This window comes from Cyclopterus lumpus, chromosome 11, assembly GCF_009769545.1.
Source record: "Cyclopterus lumpus isolate fCycLum1 chromosome 11, fCycLum1.pri, whole genome shotgun sequence".
In the NCBI taxonomy this organism is placed as follows: Eukaryota; Metazoa; Chordata; class Actinopteri; order Perciformes; family Cyclopteridae; genus Cyclopterus; species Cyclopterus lumpus.
The window spans coordinates 18,536,456-18,554,175 of NC_046976.1; the positions used below are offsets into that span (position 1 = coordinate 18,536,456).

Sequence of the window (17,720 nt, forward strand, 5' to 3'; positions counted from 1 at the left end):
TGCGTAGAGCTCATCCGCATGTTCTTTCTCTCTCTCTCTCTCTCTCTCTCTCTTTCTCTCTTTCTCTCTCTCTCTCTTCTCGCTCGGGACAGGCAGAAAGTGGAGTGACGCCTCTCCAGTTTTTCAAAATAAAATACCACCGTGTTTTAAAAACGACTGATAAACACGGAAGACCGTGTTGCTAAAGCACCTTCGGGCTTAAAGCAATGAAGTGCAGCAAAGTAGTGCAGCGTTCAGATGGTGCTTGACTAATAATCTGCATTAAATGAATATAATATAATGCTCAGTTATTTTTCTTTTTCATGCTTTTATTTTGAAACCACAGTTGCTAATTACCTGTTGTCTATGTAATTCCGCCAACCTTCACGCAGGTAAACGTGTGTTTGAAAGACAAAAACATCTCTCATATTCATGTTTTTTTTTTTTTTTACTTTATTTTATTCTTTTTCACGTTATGGACATTTACCTGTTTGTCAATCTAAGCCTGATGGACCAGACATAGAACATAGATATATATATATATATATATATATATATATATATATATATATATATATATATATATATATATATATATATTTAAATGCCTGTAGACTCACGCACGCTCACACACCAGTTGGACTGTGGGAGGGATCAACAGTGTAGTGAGCCTGCAGCGCCACCAGGTGGAGGAATGGCGTCATTAAAAAAGGGAGGAGAAGTCATATCTTATCCATGCTGCGGTTTTTATTATGGTATAGCTGAACATATTCTCAGTGCTTTTTACAATACTTTTTTTTAAAGGGGATACAAGAAACAAACAATGTTTATTGTCATGTACACAAATATGAGCAATTTTTAAACCAATTACTTCAAATCATTCCGCTTACATTTTGCAGGCTGAAATTCTTATTAAAAAATATATTAAAATATCGCTACTGTTTTTTTTTTTAACGAAAAAAACCCCCCAACATATTTAGATAAAAATTATACATAAAATTACTTTTTTAAATGACAAACCAATAAGACAACAATAAGAGGCTTAAGAACAACAAATATCGATTTGCCTATTTTGACGCCAGAGAGGACTTTCCGCCGCCGCAGTCCGCGTTCGGGTGGACCCTCCTGGACGAGGTCTGGGCGCTGCCCCTGTGTTTGAGGTTCGCCACCCGGAAGGCGATCAGATAGAAGACCTCGCAGATGTTGAGCACCACGCACAGGACGGACGCGCCCACCATGAAGTAGGTGAACACGGTCTTCTCGGTGGGCCGCGATATGTAGCAGTCCACCAGGTTGGGGCAGGGCTTGACGTCGCACTGCACCTTCCTGGGCAGCCGGAAGCTGTCGTAGACGTAGTGCAGCAGGTAGAGGAACGTGATCTCGAAGGTGGTCTTGATGAAGAGGCTCATCAGGTAAGTCCACCACAGGCCGCCGTGCTTCTGGCCCGGGTTGTCGTACAGCCGGGTGTCGTCGCCGTGCTTCGCCCGGTACTTGCGCTCCCGCTCCTCCCGGTAGGCCACGTGCAGCACCACCATGAAGGACGGGCAGGTGACGAAGATGAGCTGCAGGGCCCACAGGCGGATGTGGGAGATGGGGAAGAAGTAGTCGTAGCAGATGTTGGTGCAACCCGGCTGCCGGGTGTTGCAGTCGAAGTGGCCCTGGTCGTCGCTCCAGACGCGCTCGGCGGCCACCACGTAGACCATCACCCGGAAGACGAAGACCACCGACAGCCAGATGCGGCCGAAGGCGGTGGAGTACTTGTTGACTCCGCTGAGAAGACCCTGGAGGAACTTCCAATCCATGAGCTCAGCTTTGGTCGGCTTTTAGTAGATAAAAAAAACTGGAGAGAGAGAATAGAGAAGTTAGGCAGAATTTACCCCCAAAATAAAATAAAATGCATATTTCTCCTCTTACCTGTATAGTGCTGTTTATCAATCTAGATTATTTAGGTGTGAGCATGGAGACATTGGCCTTCTTTCTGATATTATGGAACTACTTGGCACTCGGCTTGTGGTGCTCAAAGATCCCTTAAAATGAATTTGGAGAAAACTCCCCCGAAAAACCCAGAAACATGACCCCGGTTCCTTCAGATAAACCCACAGACCTTTTAGTAAACAACTCCCTCACATGAATCTGTTAACAACGAAGGTCTGTGGATCCTCTTGAGTCACCGGGCCAGGATTTCTGGAAAGAGTCTAAAAAGCCAACGTCTTCCCAAACTGGGAAATTCACAAAACAATCTCTATTGATAAATAGAGCGACAGGTCGGGGGGGAGAATGTATATATTTCTTTAAATGCGGGGTGAGCTGTCCCTTTAAAATACCCCAAAAAATACATAAAATCAGCTTGATTTCGCTTAATATTCTGTAATCCCTTTCAAATAATTTACTGAGTACTTAACATGCTTCTCTTTTCCTACTAAACCACTTCGAGCTACGCAACCTCAACAACAACAAAAAGTGTGTGACCTCGTAGTACTTTAAAGTCTTTATCCAAACTGACTGATGACTCTAATACTCCAAATGTCTCAGCTTACCTTGAGAAGAGCTCTCAGTCCATGGCGTGCAGACGGGGAACCAGGCCACCCTCTCTCCTGCAGCGGCTTTCGGGTACTAACTGTCCTCAAGAAACCACTTGGACATAATCAGGAAAGGTGCGGCCCCCTTTTCGGTATCCACCCAACATGCACCTTCCAGGTACTTCCTGTCAAGCCTGAATTCACCTTAGACTTGCCAAAGTCCCTTTTTGCTGTGGCGAGGGGGCGGAGGGGGACCCTGACTCTGGATCGGATCCAGAAAACTGGATAAACACAAGACTCATTGGGGGGTTTGGGGATTTGGACCCAAATGAGGGATCTGGTTGTGACTTTGTGCAAGTGAACAAGCAGACCTTGAGGTGCGGCCGTCTACCCTCTTCCTCTTCCCCCCCCCCTCCCCCCGCCTCCCCCGATCGCCGCGTTCCTCGACAGGTGACTCGGTATCGGCGTCATCAGGCCGGAGATACGCTCCTTTGTGTCGGTTGATAAATCAGGATTAAAACACGGGGCCGCCGCCTCGCGTTTGTTTGCTCGAGCACTCCGGGAACCATTGGCACTCAAATACGCCTGAGATACCGAGATACTGAGATAGGGGGGGGGGGGCGCCAGTATCACCACTTACCTGTTCACTTTCTCAGGTGAGATAAGGTAGCGGCTCTTAATCTCCTCCCGGCCCGCTGTTGTGAAGGAATGCAGGATGTGTGGGACTCGTAGGAGGGGCGACGATAATGTCAATAACGTTACTCCCCATCGGGAACCGTGCTGGTTCGGTTTGTACCCATTTTAGAAACGTCACGATGTGTGTGTGTGTGTGTGTGTGTTATTTAAAATGTTGTAATCCACCATCTGGATCCTTATTGGTTCATTTGACCACCTGCAGGTTCTTTAAAGCTAAACATCCCCTCTACAGAACGCAGGTAATCAGTCTAATATCTAAGATTTAAAAAAATTAACGAGGCAAATTTCACAAGATGGTTGTTTATTTTTAGAAAATATCACCTTCATGTCCGGTTCAAGTTAGTCCAGTACACACACACACACACACACACACACACACACACACATATACAGCTCTCGGATAACAGAAATAATACACAACATTCTTATAAATAGTCAAATTACAGTAAATCACTGTTATTTTTTTATTATTAATCAAAAGCCTTTGAAAGCCAACGATATTATGGAATGAAAACATTTCATCTTTTTGATGTAAAAAAAGAGGAAAATTAGACATGACCTTTGTAAAAAAACAAACTTTTTCTTTAAAGTAAACCAGACTTTTTGCAGATAAATGTGGCCAACGGTACAAAAGCCACCGAACATAGTCGTATATTATATTATATCATATATAGTCGCACCCATAAACGCGTCTCTCAGGAGACCGCGATGCTGTACGCCGGGGCCGAGCTCTCGTTGCCGGCTCCTTCGCTGCCGTTGTCCACCATCTTGGCCTTCTCCGGGAGCGGCTCCTTGAACATGGAGTTCTCCTTCCCGGTCAGAGGAGTCCTGACCATCATGAAGGAGTTGTCCCTCACGGAGCGACCTCCTCCTCGGGAGCACTCCCGGAACCTCTTCCCGCACAGGTAGAAGATCTCGATGAGGGTGAGGAGGATGCACACGAAGCTGGTCACCACCATGAAGACGGTGAAGATCTTCTTCTCCGTGGGCCTGAAAAAGGGAACACGACATATAAGATCAACATGTTCCACCATTTAGAGATGGATCTCGAACCGTTATGGGCGTCGGGAGGGGGGGGGGGGGGCTCACCTGGCGATGTAGCAGTCCACCACGTTGGGACACGGCTCCTCGTTGCATTTCACCAGCGGGGGGAAGAACGTGGCCTCGTAGATGTAGAACAGCAGGAAGACGAACACGCCGTCCACCAGCACCTTGAAGAGCAGGCTGAGGAAGTAGGTCCACCACAGGCCGCCTCGCTTCTTGCCCGTGTGGTTGTACAGCGGCACGCAGTCCTCGCCGTGCTTCAGCCGGTTTTTGCGCTCGCGCTCCTCCCGGTAGGACACGTGGAGCGTCACCAGGAGCGACGGGCAGGTGACGAAGATGAGCTGCAGGGCCCAGAGGCGCGTGTAGGAGACGGGGTAGTAGTGGTCGTAGCAGACGTTGTGGCAGCCCGGCTGCCGGGTGTTGCAGTCAAAGTCCTTCTGCTCGTCGCCCCACACCTTCTCGCAGGCCACCAGGAAGACCAGGAGGCGGAAGATGAAGACGATGGCGAGCCAGATGCGACCGAACGCCGTGGAGTATTTGTTCACCCCGCTGAGGAGGCCCTCGAGGAAGGCCCAGTTCATGGCGTGGGTTCAGATCTTCTTAGGGACGAAAACAAAACAAAAAGAGGCACCGAGATGCGGCCGTGGAGCGCAGAAGAAGAAGGCTCCAACTGAACTCCTCCTCGCACGGCGAGCTTTAATACAGCTCTTATTGCTGCTGCCTTATTGGCACGGGTTGAAGAAAGGGAGGAACACGGGGAGAGCAAACATGGACTCATTCTTCTGCTGGTGGAGCAAACACCTCCACTAACCGGGGGGGGAGAGGGGGGAGGGGGGAGGGGGGGGGGAGATTGATAAATACTATAATAACTCACACAAGTTAAGTGAAGACAATCGTATAACAGTAAGACAATTAAAGAGATGGTTTGACATTTTGGGAAATTAGCTTTATTATTATTATTATTATTAGCTTATTAGCTTTTCTTGTTGAGAGTTTAATGAAAATATCTATACCTCGCTCATTTCTTAAGCATCAGCCACTCTGTCCAAGGTTGGAAAAAACTAATCTGCCTACCAACATCTTTTATTTCAGCAGACAATTGATTAATTCAATTTTTTCCAATTTAATGTGGCTTTGAAAAAATAATTAAAAATGATTCCAAAACATCACAATAAAACATTTTAAATTACACAATATTGATATTAACACAACATTAATATTCAAAATGTTATATTAGAAAACATACAGTACAACAATTGCATAATACAGTGAAAAACAAGTACCTTGATGAGGTCATCGACACATAGCATATATATTAGACTTATAATTGATTAAATGTTTGGTTTCAGATGATGCAAATAGCTGCCTTGCTGTTCATAATTGTTTTTAAACAACAAAAATTAAAAGATGAACTACTTAAATTATGAAAAATAGATCGCCACTAATGCTTCATAAACTAGATATTGGCTAATATGTAGCCTATGAGCATCGTTGGCTTTAAAAATATATATATATATATATATTTAAAAATGTTATTATTTAGTCGGGTTTATGAATAACACATTTTCTATTTCTGAATAAACCCAACCAAAGAATAAGGTACTTAAATTATGAAAATAGATCACCGTATGGGTCATAAACTAGATATGGGATAATATGTAGCCAATGAGCATCATTGGTATTTATTTATTATTTTAAAATGTAAATTATTATGTTGGGTTTATGAATAACACGTTTTCTATATTTCTGAATAAACCCAACCAAATAAAATAATGATATACTTAAATTATGTGAAAAGATATAGTGCATAATAGAGTTTATAAACTAGATATGGACTAATATGTAAACTATGAGCATCGTTGTTTTTTATTATTTTAAAATTGTAATTATTATGTCAGGTCTATGAATAACAAGTTTTCTATTTATGAATAAACCCAACCAAATAAAAGGATAAAATATTAAAATTATGAAAATATAGTGCATAATAAGAGTTCAATAAAGTGGATAATATAGTTAATAAACTAGATACGGATTAATATGTAGACTATGAGCATCGTTGGGTTTTATTATTTTAAAATTGTAATTATTATGTTGACAGGTTTTCTATTAATCAATAAACCCAACCAAATAAAAGGATAAAATACAAAAATTATGAAAATATAGTGTATAATAGAGTTCATAAACTAGATATGTAGACTATGAGCATCGTTGGTTTTTTAGTTTTTTTTTAGGAATAAACCTAACCAAATAAAATAATATGCTACTTAAATTATGAAAATAGAGTGCATAATATAATTAATAAACGAGATTCGGGCTAATATGTAACCCATCAGCATCGTTGGGTTTTATTTCAATTTATACATTTTTTATTTTAATTTCCACATTTTTTTTTTTTGACACATTGTGTTCAAATGTATCTCCGGTGTCTTCAGTACAGTACAACCGGAAATCATAACTCTAATTCCCGCTAGCTTGTCAGTGGCACCGGGCCAGGGGTCATAAACTGAGACAGACTAATACACTGTTTCCCCCCCACACACACACACACACACACACCACGCTGCAGAGCCGAAAGACAACATGACCCTGCACCGGTCGCCCTCTGCGCGTTAAGCGGCCGAGGGGGTTACTCTCTCCGGCGGGGGGTTATCCACTCTCCACCGCTTCCGCCCTCCATCCAGCCCGGGCGGCGGGCCGTCTCTGCACGGCCACGGGAGGTAAGCGAGAGGCGCTCCGCCTTCGGTGGGACGATCCGCGAGCTAAGCTAACGCGGCTAGCTAGCGAGCTAAGTCGTCAAGCACAACTGCCGGTAGACGTGACCCAACCGGCCGGTCGGCTCGCCGGCCACGCTAAACCGTAGATAATCGGTACGTAGCCGCCCGGTCTTTCACGCCGGCGACGTAACTTCCCACCGTGGAAGTTTTAGATAAGTTGTTGGCCGAGATAAAAAACGGGCGGAAGTGTCAAGTTTACCAGACTCGGTGGTGATGTTTCATATGTCCTTCAAAATAAAAGCGCGGTTGTATATTTGAATACACCAAAGGCTACCGAAGTTAAGCTAATGTTTGGTTACACCCTTATTGTTTTGTTAGTTGATTATTATTATTATATTTGTTGTGTGTGTGTGTATATATATATATATATACTGTGCATTTTTATATATAATATTGCTTTACTATGTATACATGCTGTAAAACCATTTCCCTTTGCAGGATTAAGAAAGTATCTATCTAATTAATATAATTAGAATCCTGTCATACAGTTGCATTGAAAGTGTTGTGTCTCTCCAAATGTTTCACGTGCCAAGCTTTGCATTAGAAAGTAAACGGCGAGTTGATTAATAGTTTATAATGGAACGTATATATTACAGCGTAACTTTCAGCCACATTTGCCCCAATCAACCTAGGTAACTTGCTGTGTCTATATCTGCTAGCTCTCCTTTTGTAATTCAACAATATTTGTATGGTTTAAATCGGGTAAACTTGAAGGGAAAAGTGTCTCCAGGTTTCTTTCTCAGCTTAACGTCACTGTAGATACATGCTTATAATATATAATATAATTTTAAGTAAGGTTTCAGTCATTAATACTGTTCTATATAATCCTGAGGCAAAGAGAGGGTCATTATTATTATTATTATTATTATTATGGAGACGTCAACGAAAGCCAGTTTGTAGGGATGCTTTTATTCTGACTGTTACATTACACTACTTCCGCTTTCTATGCGTCACGCACTCGCTAGCTTCACACAAACCAGGTAGCGAGCAAGCTACCGACGGGGAGGCTGGTGCTCCGGGGGGACCGACCGGAGTTTTGACGCCGCTAGCTTAGCCAGCGTCGCCCGCTAAGCGAGTCACCCGCTGTCGTTGGTCTTCCAGCATGCTAACAGCGGCCGCTTAAACCCGCAACACACACGACGCGCACCGCACGGGCGAGTCTCCGGTCCGGACTCCGCAGAGGTCCAGCGGAGCTGAACTTCGCGCGTAGCCATGCGGCAGTGGTGCGTCCCCGCCGCGACCCCTCGCGCTGAACCACTCCCGGGGCGCCTGTCCGTGTCACCCCCTCCATCGGGTAAGTTGACCTCGCGACGGTACCAAGGTTCAACTTTTAACTTTAAAAAAAAAATATATATATATTTTTTTTTAAATTTTATTTTTTAAAGCGGGAGCCAGCTTTCTTGCATCTTTTTGGTTTTAGTGTTTATAAAAAAATTAATTAAAAAAAAAAAAAGAATTACAACAAAAATGCCAAAACCCAATTATCTGTGTCATGCAAGTTAACGTTGTCCTGCTTCTCGTCACGTGTGCATACGTGACACTGATGGAGTTGACATATTGTTATGAATGCGTGAGGCTTTCTAGTGAATTCAGGAAGACCACAACTTTTATAAGGGAGCTGGCTCTTCATTTATTTTGTGTGCAACTTAAACACTGTGTGTTTTTTGGGGGGAAAGCATCCATAGGCAAAGTCATAAAATCACACCTATGCTGAGTTAATTTTTTTATTTTTTTTAATGAGTTTACTGTGACATTTATTATTATTGCACATGACGGGGGGGGGGTATAGGACATGAAAAGGTGTCTGGATGGATGTGACTGGACCTGTTAGGTGATGTCTGCCAGGGTGATCTTCCTTTTAATTCCACCCTGGACACATGGAGCAAGGTTAGCCCCAAGTGTGTGTGCCAAGTGTTTGAAAGGGTGCCAACATTTCTTTTTGAATGACCCGAGGGTTCTTTAGAGGAGAATGCAGTCTTCTCTTCTCTTCTTAATACAAACCAGTCAAAGTTCTTTTGGTATCAGCGTAACTAAAGTTATTTAATTAGGTTTGCATTTAAAGCGCCCTGTTTAAAGATAAATAAACCCCCCGACTGAGGGAAAGGCAAGCGTTTGAATTCGACGACTTGTGTTTCTTTCTCTTTTTTTTTTGGATGTGGGAGGGTTTCATCTATTAATAATCCTTTCATCTTTTATATCAGTTTGCCTGCAGGTTCCCGAAAATGTTTTTGCGAAACCCTATTATCTAAATTTAAGATCCGTCAAAGGCAGAGATAAATATAGCGGCACATGGTAACGCTTTGTGAAGTTGTTGGTTGCTGTTTATCTGCTGAGAAGTAAACCAGACCCCTTTTTTGGAGGGGGGGGGGGGGTATTAATAGGGCTCCAGTGGGTTCATATTTATTTACACAATCCCCGCGTTGTGTCTGCAGATGCCAGGATGGAGTGCTGCTCGGTGGAGCCGCGCTACACCCTGGAACAGATCGACCTCCTGCAGCGCCTGCGTCTCTCCGGCATGACCAAACCTCAGATCCTCCACGCGTTGGAGTCCCTGGAGAGGCTGGACCCGGACCACCGGCCGTCGCACTGTGACTCTCAACCCGCGCCGTCCAACGACAACAACAACAACACCGCCAACGCCAACAACCCGCCCGCCGCCGCCGCCGCCGCTCCGGCCCCGTCCTCCTCATCCTCCTCCTCCTCCTCGCTGTCCCTCGCCTCCGCCACCACGCAGACGTCCGGCCTGGACGGCGCCGCGCTGTCGCCCAGCAACAGCTACGAGGCCTCGCCGCCGCCGCTCTACCCTCTCAGCGGCGCGGCGGTCCAGCGGTCGTTCAGCTACGACATGATGGGAGACGACGAGTGGGACCTGGAGGAGAAGGTGGAGGAGTACATGAGGTGAGCCAAGGGGGGGGGGGAGACTATTATAACATCAGATAATGACAGCTACTAAAAAAAACTGGAGAATAAGCCGACACGTCCCGTGAGGTGTCGGCTTATTCTCCAGTTTTTCTAGTGGAGTTAATTCAGGTCAGGTGTTCAGGGACGGCTGAGACAAAAAGAAAAGAGGAGCATCGGTGAATAAGTTTAGCAAAGGCCGGTGTTTCAACCACCACGTGGCAGTTCTAACGCCGTGGCGGCTTGTTGTTGTTGTTGTTGTTGTTGCTGCAGGAGGGACAGCAACCTGGTGAAGGAAGAGATCAAAACGTTCCTCAACAATCGGAGGATCTCTCAGGCGATCGTGGGCCAAGTCACAGGTACGGGTTATTTATTTAACGCACTAAATTGCCATATGCAGCTTAGCTGGATGCTAAGCTAACTGGCTGAAGATAAAGGTCACAAATATAAACTAAACAAATAATAAATAAATAATACAAAAAGCATAGAAAGGCGTGTGGGAGCTTCATTTGAACATGTAATAATTGGGAGACGAGTGACGTTCTCTTCTGCACGTCTGAACATAATGAAAGTGTAATTTACTGACGGATAATAAACCCGTCAACCATTTTGAGGAATTATTTATGGTTTAAGTCCCATCTTTAAACAAAAAGGCTCTCTATCCAAACATTTCCTGGGTCCAGCTCCTCAATTTGATGTCTTTGATGTAAAAAAAAAAAAAGTGTATTATTTCAAATTAGAAAAATGAGTCATATTGGCATCTGGGAAACTGATAAGCATTTAAAAAAAAATATATATATAGTCAAAAGATATTCATCTAAATGTAACTTGACGGATGAAATGACAACAAAGGAAAAGGCCTCCTCCGCCTTCGACGCAGTCAACCCTGAACCGCGAGTAGCGGCGCGTTCGCAAAGCACTGCACCAAATCACGTGTCCTTTAATTAATGTATTGATATTGGGAAGGCTTTATTAGCTCAACCGGAGCTGGCTCACAGCCGACCCCCCCCCCCCCCCCCCCCCAGATGCTGTCGGTGAAATGAATCAATGTCTTTTAATGTGTGAAGATGACACGCCTCTCCTCCTCCTCCCAGGCATCAGCCAGAGTTACATCTCCCAGTGGTTGCTGCAGCAGGGCCTCGAGATGAGCGACTCCAAGCGCCGCGCCTTCTACCGCTGGTACCTGCTGGAGAGGAATAACCCAGGTGAGTCGCGGGGGGGGCGGGGGGCGGGGGGGGGGGGGGGGGGGGGGGGGGGGGGGGGTGTCCCCGTCCCCGGTTACAGTGGTGTTTTGACGGCCGACGGAGGAGAGGGATTATATAGGTCAATGGGATGATGGATGTTCGCCACAGGAAGACTGATTATGAGAGAAGGCCTCAAGGTCGAATGTCAGGTCCCCCCCCCATCCGCCTGCGTGGTGAACCCGGCCGCCTCTTTAACTCCTCACGCCGGCTCCATCGCGGTCCTCAAAGGTGCTGCGATGTCGAGCAAGGACACGAGACAAATCTATAATTTTTCAGAGGAAAAGGCGAGCGATAAACGCAGTTCTGTCACAGGAGATGCCGATCGATAATATCTCTGGTTTTGGAAGTGAAACCGTAGTGTGTGTGTTTGTGTGTGTGTGTGTGTGTTTGTGTGTGTGATGCGGTTTTGCCTGCGCAGCGCGCGGAGGACCATTGGGTAGGTGTTGACCTCTCCATGTCCGAGGACACACGGGTACTTTAAACACACCGGCGTGAAACCGCTAAAGAGGCTCCGGGCGTTCGCTGGTCTCACAGTAAATCATCTCTGAGGTTTTTAATGTTTACATCACGAGCGCCGCGAAACAAACAAAAGCTGCCAACGGACCATCTGCCGACCCCCCCCCCCCCCCCCCCCCCCCCCCCCCCCAAGCTTTGCAGTAGCTCTGTAGTTCTCAGCCCGGGTGCTGGGTTACTCTGGTGCTGGTTTTCATTCCTACATGGCTAACGGACCGGTTATTAACGGTGATACTAACAATAACTAATGTCCCCCTAGTGGCCCCACAATGCTTTGCATCCGATATCGGCTCCTCCCGGCCTGGAAACCACCGGGCGGGTTCTAGAGGAGCGCGTCACCTAACCCAAAAATAACTCAAACTGGTTTCCGTGCTCTTTAACCCCGCGGCCGCGTGCCCCGCCTGACCGCTTGGTTTTGTCCCGACCTGAAGGGCTGAGGTGGAGTGAAAGCCAGCACAGCGTGAGTCCCGTGCCCAGGGCCCGGGGAGGGGACCGGGACGGGCCGGTGGCGGGGGCCAGCGGCTGCCTCCCCAACCCCAACACCAACCTCAACCCCAACCCCAACCCCGTGTGGAGCAGGCAGAGAGAGCTGCTGATGCACTTGCTGCCGTGGTACACTGCGGCCGCCGCGGCCGCCCAGGCCCAGCCAGGTAAACCCCTCCCTCCTTCCCCCCGCTCCCTCCCTCCCCCGCAACCCTCCCCCGGCCTCAGCAGCTCGCCACAAGGAGACGCCTGCATGCCGTTCGCTCCTGTAGCTTCTTTGCCAGCTTGGGATGCATTTTGAACCCTGGGTGCTGTAAACGAAGCGTCTCCATCTTGTTAAAATGCTCTTTATTAAAGTTCGGGCTCTCGCTATGTGCACGTCCAAATGTAGCCAAATGTAGCCAAATGTAGCCACACGTTGCCAAATGTAGCCAAATGTAGCCAAATGTAGCCAAATGTAGCCACACGTTGCCAAATGTAGCCAAATGTAGCCAAATGTAGCCAAATGTAGCCACACGTTGCCACATGTAGCCACATGTAGCTAAATGTAGCCTAGTCTGAACCCAGTGGAGGAGTTATAGGAACTTACAACACAGCCTCTGCAGGTCTTTCAAAAGCCCAGAATGCAGCTCAGAAATCAGGATTTAGGAAATAATAATAATAATAAAAAACAACATCTTGCTCGCTATCAGCAGTAATGTTAAAATGTGGCTTCAGTTCAGCTGGTGATACAGGAAGTCTGAAAGCTTCTTTTTCTTCTTCTTCCTTCCTTCTTTCCTTTCCTTCCTGCCTTCTTCTCCTTCCTCCTCCTCCTCCTTCAGGGGCCACCTTGTCCATGCGTTCTCTGGTGAAGGAGGAACCCGATTGGAGGACGGGCATCATGTCCGGCGACAGGGCGGGGCTTGTGGGCGGGCCCCTGAGGCTGCGCAGAGGAAGCCGGTTCACCTGGAGGAAGGAGTGCCAATCAATCATGGAGAGGTGAGCAGGTCGGGGTTTTCAATGGCTTCCTTGTTTCCTTCCTCCTTCTGCCGCCTGCACACTACCGGTACGCACTTCTGTCAGAACATTGCACCTCAAAACTTTGGACTTCCTGTTATGCTTTGGCATTCTGCATGGACACGCACTATTCATTAGAATACACTTGATATTTTTCCCGGCATACTAAATGTTTTTTTTGTTTGTTTTTTTTAATCAAAAGGATGGAGGAAATAAGATTGCTGTGACTTGTGATGTCTAGAAAAGGGCATCACTCTTCTTTAATATGGTGATAACTGCGTTATGAATGATAAAAACGTCAAGTGAAGCAGATTTTACTCACTAGGGCTGCAAGTGATGAATATTTCCATTATCAGTTCATCTGAATCACGTAATCTTTCGGTTTATAAAATCTTTTCAGTGGGATAATTTCCTAAAAGCCATATATACATACATACATACACACACACACACACACACACATATATACATACATACACACATATATATAAACGCCGACTCGATTATCTAAAACTTATCGTTTCAGCTCCAAGAAGAACTGATTTCTTTATTTACATGTCAATGTTTGATTAGCACTTATAATATAATAATAATAATAATATGAGCAACCTTCTCAGTGCCTCACTGTATTTTATTTATTAATATTCAGTGTCCTCTGTTCTACGGGTCCCAGACTCCTCTCAGTAAGTAAGAAGCATGCAGAGAAAGAGGAGCGATTGATTCCCCCCCCCCCTGCTGTAAGTAGAGGGTGCAGTCTGGGCACTCTCAGTAATCAGACCACACGGGCACTCACCAGCACACGCCCCCCCCACCCTCTCCCCGGATTACGCAATACCACTGCAGTGCTGATCCCTATGAGCTAGTTTACACCCAAGGACGATACAGTAGAGGTGTGTGTGTGTGTGTGTGTGTGTGTGTGTGTGTGTGTGTGTGTGTGTGTGTGTGTGTGTGTGTGTGTGTGTGTGTGTGTGTGTGTGTGTGTGTGTGTGTGTGTGTGTGTGTGTGTGTGTGTGTGTGTGTGTGTGTGTGTGTGTGTGTGTGTGTGTGTGTGTGTGTGTGTGTGTGTGTGTGTGTGTGTGTGTGTGTGTGTGTGTGTGTGTGTGTGTGTGTGTGTGTGTGTGTGTGTGTGTGTGTGTGTGTGTGTGTGTGTGTGTGTGTCAGACAGAGTGGACAGGATAAGGCACCTCCGATGGTGAGGGGGGGAGGGCTGGAATAAATGGATCCCCGTGTGTGTTTTTGTAACGCGAGCTGATGAATCTTTTTTTTTTTTTTTCAGCCTGAAGGATATAAAAAGCTAGACATGAGAGGAAAGAGATAGATAGAAGAAAAGGGAGATATTTAAGGATGCAATGAATCTACAGTGAGGACTCTACTGGAGCTCATCCTCTGTGTACATGTTGTAAAAAAAAAAACGGATATATATTATGTGTGTGTATGTATGTATGAGTATATATGTGTATGTATGTATATACACATACACACACACACATATGTATGTATGACGTCGCTGTTCCTCATCTGAATTCACGCCGTATTTCATTTCTAACTCTTTCCTAAAATGAAGTTTCATCCTCCTCGATCCTGTTTTTTGTTGTTTTTTCTGCTGATGCGACGTCCTTTTTTTGTGCGTCTCTTCCAGCTTCTTCATGGAGAACCAGTACCCGGACGAGGCGAAGCGAGAGGAGATCGCCAACGCCTGTAACTCCGTCATTCAGAAACCGGGTGAGTGCGGCGAGGCCGGTTCCCGCAGGTGGTTATTAGTGAGGTAAAGTCTCATTTATTCATTTAAACTTAAATCAAAATAGATATAAAGTGTGAAATCATTTTTTGTGCGTTTTTTTTTTTTTTTTGTATTCATATTAACTGGAAATGTCCGGTACTCGTCATTTAAGATCTTCAAGGCGCCACGAGGTGGATCATTGACCAACAATCTTTTTTTTTTTTTTTTTTAATCGCGAGATGTTTTCTTCATCTTCAGGCTGCAAACTGTCCGAGTTTGAGCGCGTGACGGCGTTGAAGGTGTACAACTGGTTCGCCAACCGGCGGAAGGAGATGAAGAGAAGAGCGAATATCGGTGAGGACTCGCATGTGAACACCCCGACGGGGGCTTTTTAAAGCGTCCTTTCGGACCCGTACGTTTAAAGTTCCCGTGTTCTTCCATCTCCTCCTCCTCCCCCCCGTCTTAACACAACCAGAAGCTGCCATTTTGGAAAGCCACGGAATCGAGGTGCCAAGTCCGAGCTGCCAGTCGAACGGTGAGGAGGGAGAGATGCCCGAGTTCGCCGACCAGGTGACTCATCGATTCTCAGAGCAGGTGAGTCGACTTAAGCGTTCACAAACAACGAGTAGGAAACGATAACGAGTAGGAGGACCCGTTGGCCGTGATAGTTGTAGCTGAGAAGTGTACGACTGGGCGACTCCTCTGGTTGTATAGAAGTCTATGCTTCATGTGTTAAAGCTGCATTCTCTCTCCTGACCACCAGGGGGTGACTCCTCTGGTTGTATAGAAGTCTATGCTTCATCTGTTAAAGCTGCATTCTCTCTCCTGACCACCAGGGGGCGACTCCTCTGGTTGTATAGAAGTCTATGCTTCATGTGTTAAAGCTGCATTCTCTCTCCTGACCACCAGGGGGCGACTCCTCTGGTTGTATAGAAGTCTATGCTTCATGTGTTAAAACTGCATTCTCTCTCATGACCACCAGGGGGCGACTCCTCTGGTTGTATAGAAGTCTATGCTTCATGTGTTAAAGCTGCATTCTCTCTCCTGACCACCAGGGGGCGACTCCTCTGGTTGTATAGAAGTCTATGCTTCATGTGTTAAAGCTGCATTCTCTCTCCTGACCACCAGGGGGTGACTCCTCTGGTTGTATAGAAGTCTATGCTTCACGTGTTAAAGCTGCATTCTCTCTCCTGACCACCAGGGGGCGACTCCTCTGGTTGTATAGAAGTCTATGCTTCATGTGTTAAAGCTGCATTCTCTCTCCTGACCACCAGGGGGCGACTCCTCTGGTTGTATAGAAGTCTATGCTTCACGTGTTAAAGCTGCATTCTCTCTCCTGACCACCAGGGGGCGACTCCTCTGGTTGTATAGAAGTCTATGCTTCACGTGTTAAAGCTGCATTCTCTCTCCTGACCACCAGGGGGCGACTCCTCTGGTTGTATAGAAGTCTATATAAATGACTCTACTTCTCTTGATTTATTCCCTTAGTAAACATTGTAAACATGAGTTTATGGTCTCAATCTCTAGTTTCAAGTCTTGCGTGATGTTCATTTAGTAAATTATGGTCATTTAGAGTCAAACAGACCATAAAGCAGGGTATGTTTTAGGGGCGGGGCTACAAGGTGATTGACAGGTCTTCCAACCCTTTCACGTGTGGAATCCGGTGACTCCAGATGTTTTTCCCTCCTCCTCCACAGGAAGACGCCTCCTCCCACAGGATTGTCGACCAACCAGACGCCTCCTCGTCGGCGACCACAGAGGCCGCGGCGGCCCCGCCGAGCCCCCCCCCCCCCACCACCTCCTCCGCCGCCGCCTCAGGCCCCGGATCGGAAGGAGGAGGATTCGAAAAGGGAGACAGTGGACGAGGAGTGACCAAAGCTGGTGGAGTTTGGATCATATTTGAATTTCAATGAGATGAAATGAGATTTCAATGGGAAAAAAATATGTCTCCACCTCCACCACCCATGTAGAGCCTTTTGGGGCCAATCGCACCCAAAGGTCAAAGGGAGAAGGGTGCTGAAGCTCGCTGGGGTGCCTCTGATAGTAAGGAGGCCACTGTATTTATCAACAGTAATCCTGCTTATATTAATGGCAATATACAGTATATGAATATATATATATATATATCGATATATAGTGCATTCCAAGATGGTATTAAAAAGCCTAAATTCCTTAGAGGGAGGATTATGTAATGGCTACCTCGCCCATTTTAAGCTCCGCCTTTTCTTTGATTCTTCGCTACATGCCTTGTGTTAGCCTTTTAAAACAAAAGAGTGTTTGATTGATGGACTCTGGTGACGTGTGCTGAGCCTGCAGGTCAGGTGTGGTTGGGTGTAGAGAGGGGGGGCTGGGAGGGGGGGGGGTGGGGGGGTGGAGACGTGACCTGCCCGCTTGAAACGTCTTTGACCCCGCCCCCTTCACCCCCCCCCCCCCCCCCCCCACGCGTTCCGTAAGACTCTTAACCTCAATCGGTCGATCGTTTTTTCAATCGGTCGATCAATCAATCAACGAGTGCTGTCGCTGCGGAAACCGTCAGAAAAAGAAATAAGAGAAGCCCCCGAGGGACAACTGGAATCTCAGGTAATCCCCCCACCCCCCCCCCCCCAAAAAAAGAACAACAACCGGTGGATGAGGACGTCTCAACACGTGCTTTTTTTCTTTTCTTTCATCTTAACTGTGTTTAACCAAAACGGGACGAGTTATTTATACCTTTTTTATATTAGCAGGAAAACGAGCCGAGGGCTATATATATATATATATATATATATATATATATATATATATATATATATATATATATATATATATAAATAAAGTATGTTGCAGTAGCTCTTTGTTATACCTAATGCTGCTG

The 17,720-nt window shown here is 46.1% G+C and overlaps 3 protein-coding genes across 5 annotated transcripts; 1 reads left to right on the plus strand and 2 right to left on the minus strand.

The window, feature by feature from the left end:
- Positions 1-1,046: 1,046 nt before the first annotated feature.
- LOC117739207 (gap junction beta-3 protein-like) lies at positions 1,047-1,781 on the minus strand. Its single transcript, XM_034545501.1, has one exon. It carries the CDS (start codon positions 1,779-1,781, stop codon positions 1,047-1,049), a length of 735 nt encoding a protein of 244 aa, XP_034401392.1.
- A 2,108-nt stretch (positions 1,782-3,889) lies between these two features.
- On the minus strand, positions 3,890-4,819 carry LOC117738787 (gap junction beta-4 protein-like). The gene is made up of 2 exons (XM_034544914.1): positions 4,284-4,819; positions 3,890-4,184 (listed from the first exon to the last, which is right to left on the minus strand). The coding sequence occupies exons 1-2, from the start codon at positions 4,817-4,819 to the stop codon at positions 3,890-3,892; spliced, it is 831 nt and encodes a 276-aa protein (XP_034400805.1).
- A 1,892-nt stretch (positions 4,820-6,711) lies between these two features.
- zgc:91944 (uncharacterized protein LOC436941 homolog) lies at positions 6,712-17,205 on the plus strand. Of its 3 annotated transcripts, none has more exons than XM_034544859.1 (11): positions 6,712-7,105; positions 8,114-8,306; positions 9,445-9,910; positions 10,184-10,269; positions 11,005-11,115; positions 12,099-12,317; positions 12,972-13,128; positions 14,786-14,868; positions 15,125-15,220; positions 15,342-15,460; positions 16,564-17,205. In XM_034544859.1, the coding sequence occupies exons 2-11, from the start codon at positions 8,225-8,227 to the stop codon at positions 16,777-16,779; spliced, it is 1,635 nt and encodes a 544-aa protein (XP_034400750.1). In that variant the 5' UTR covers positions 6,712-7,105; positions 8,114-8,224; the 3' UTR covers positions 16,780-17,205. The 3 variants fall into 3 exon arrangements, with proteins under 3 accessions (XP_034400750.1, XP_034400749.1, XP_034400752.1); XM_034544858.1 differs by having other exon boundaries at positions 6,712-6,955; XM_034544861.1 differs by lacking the exons at positions 6,712-7,105; positions 12,099-12,317 and having other exon boundaries at positions 7,115-8,306.
- Positions 17,206-17,720: the final 515 nt, after the last annotated feature.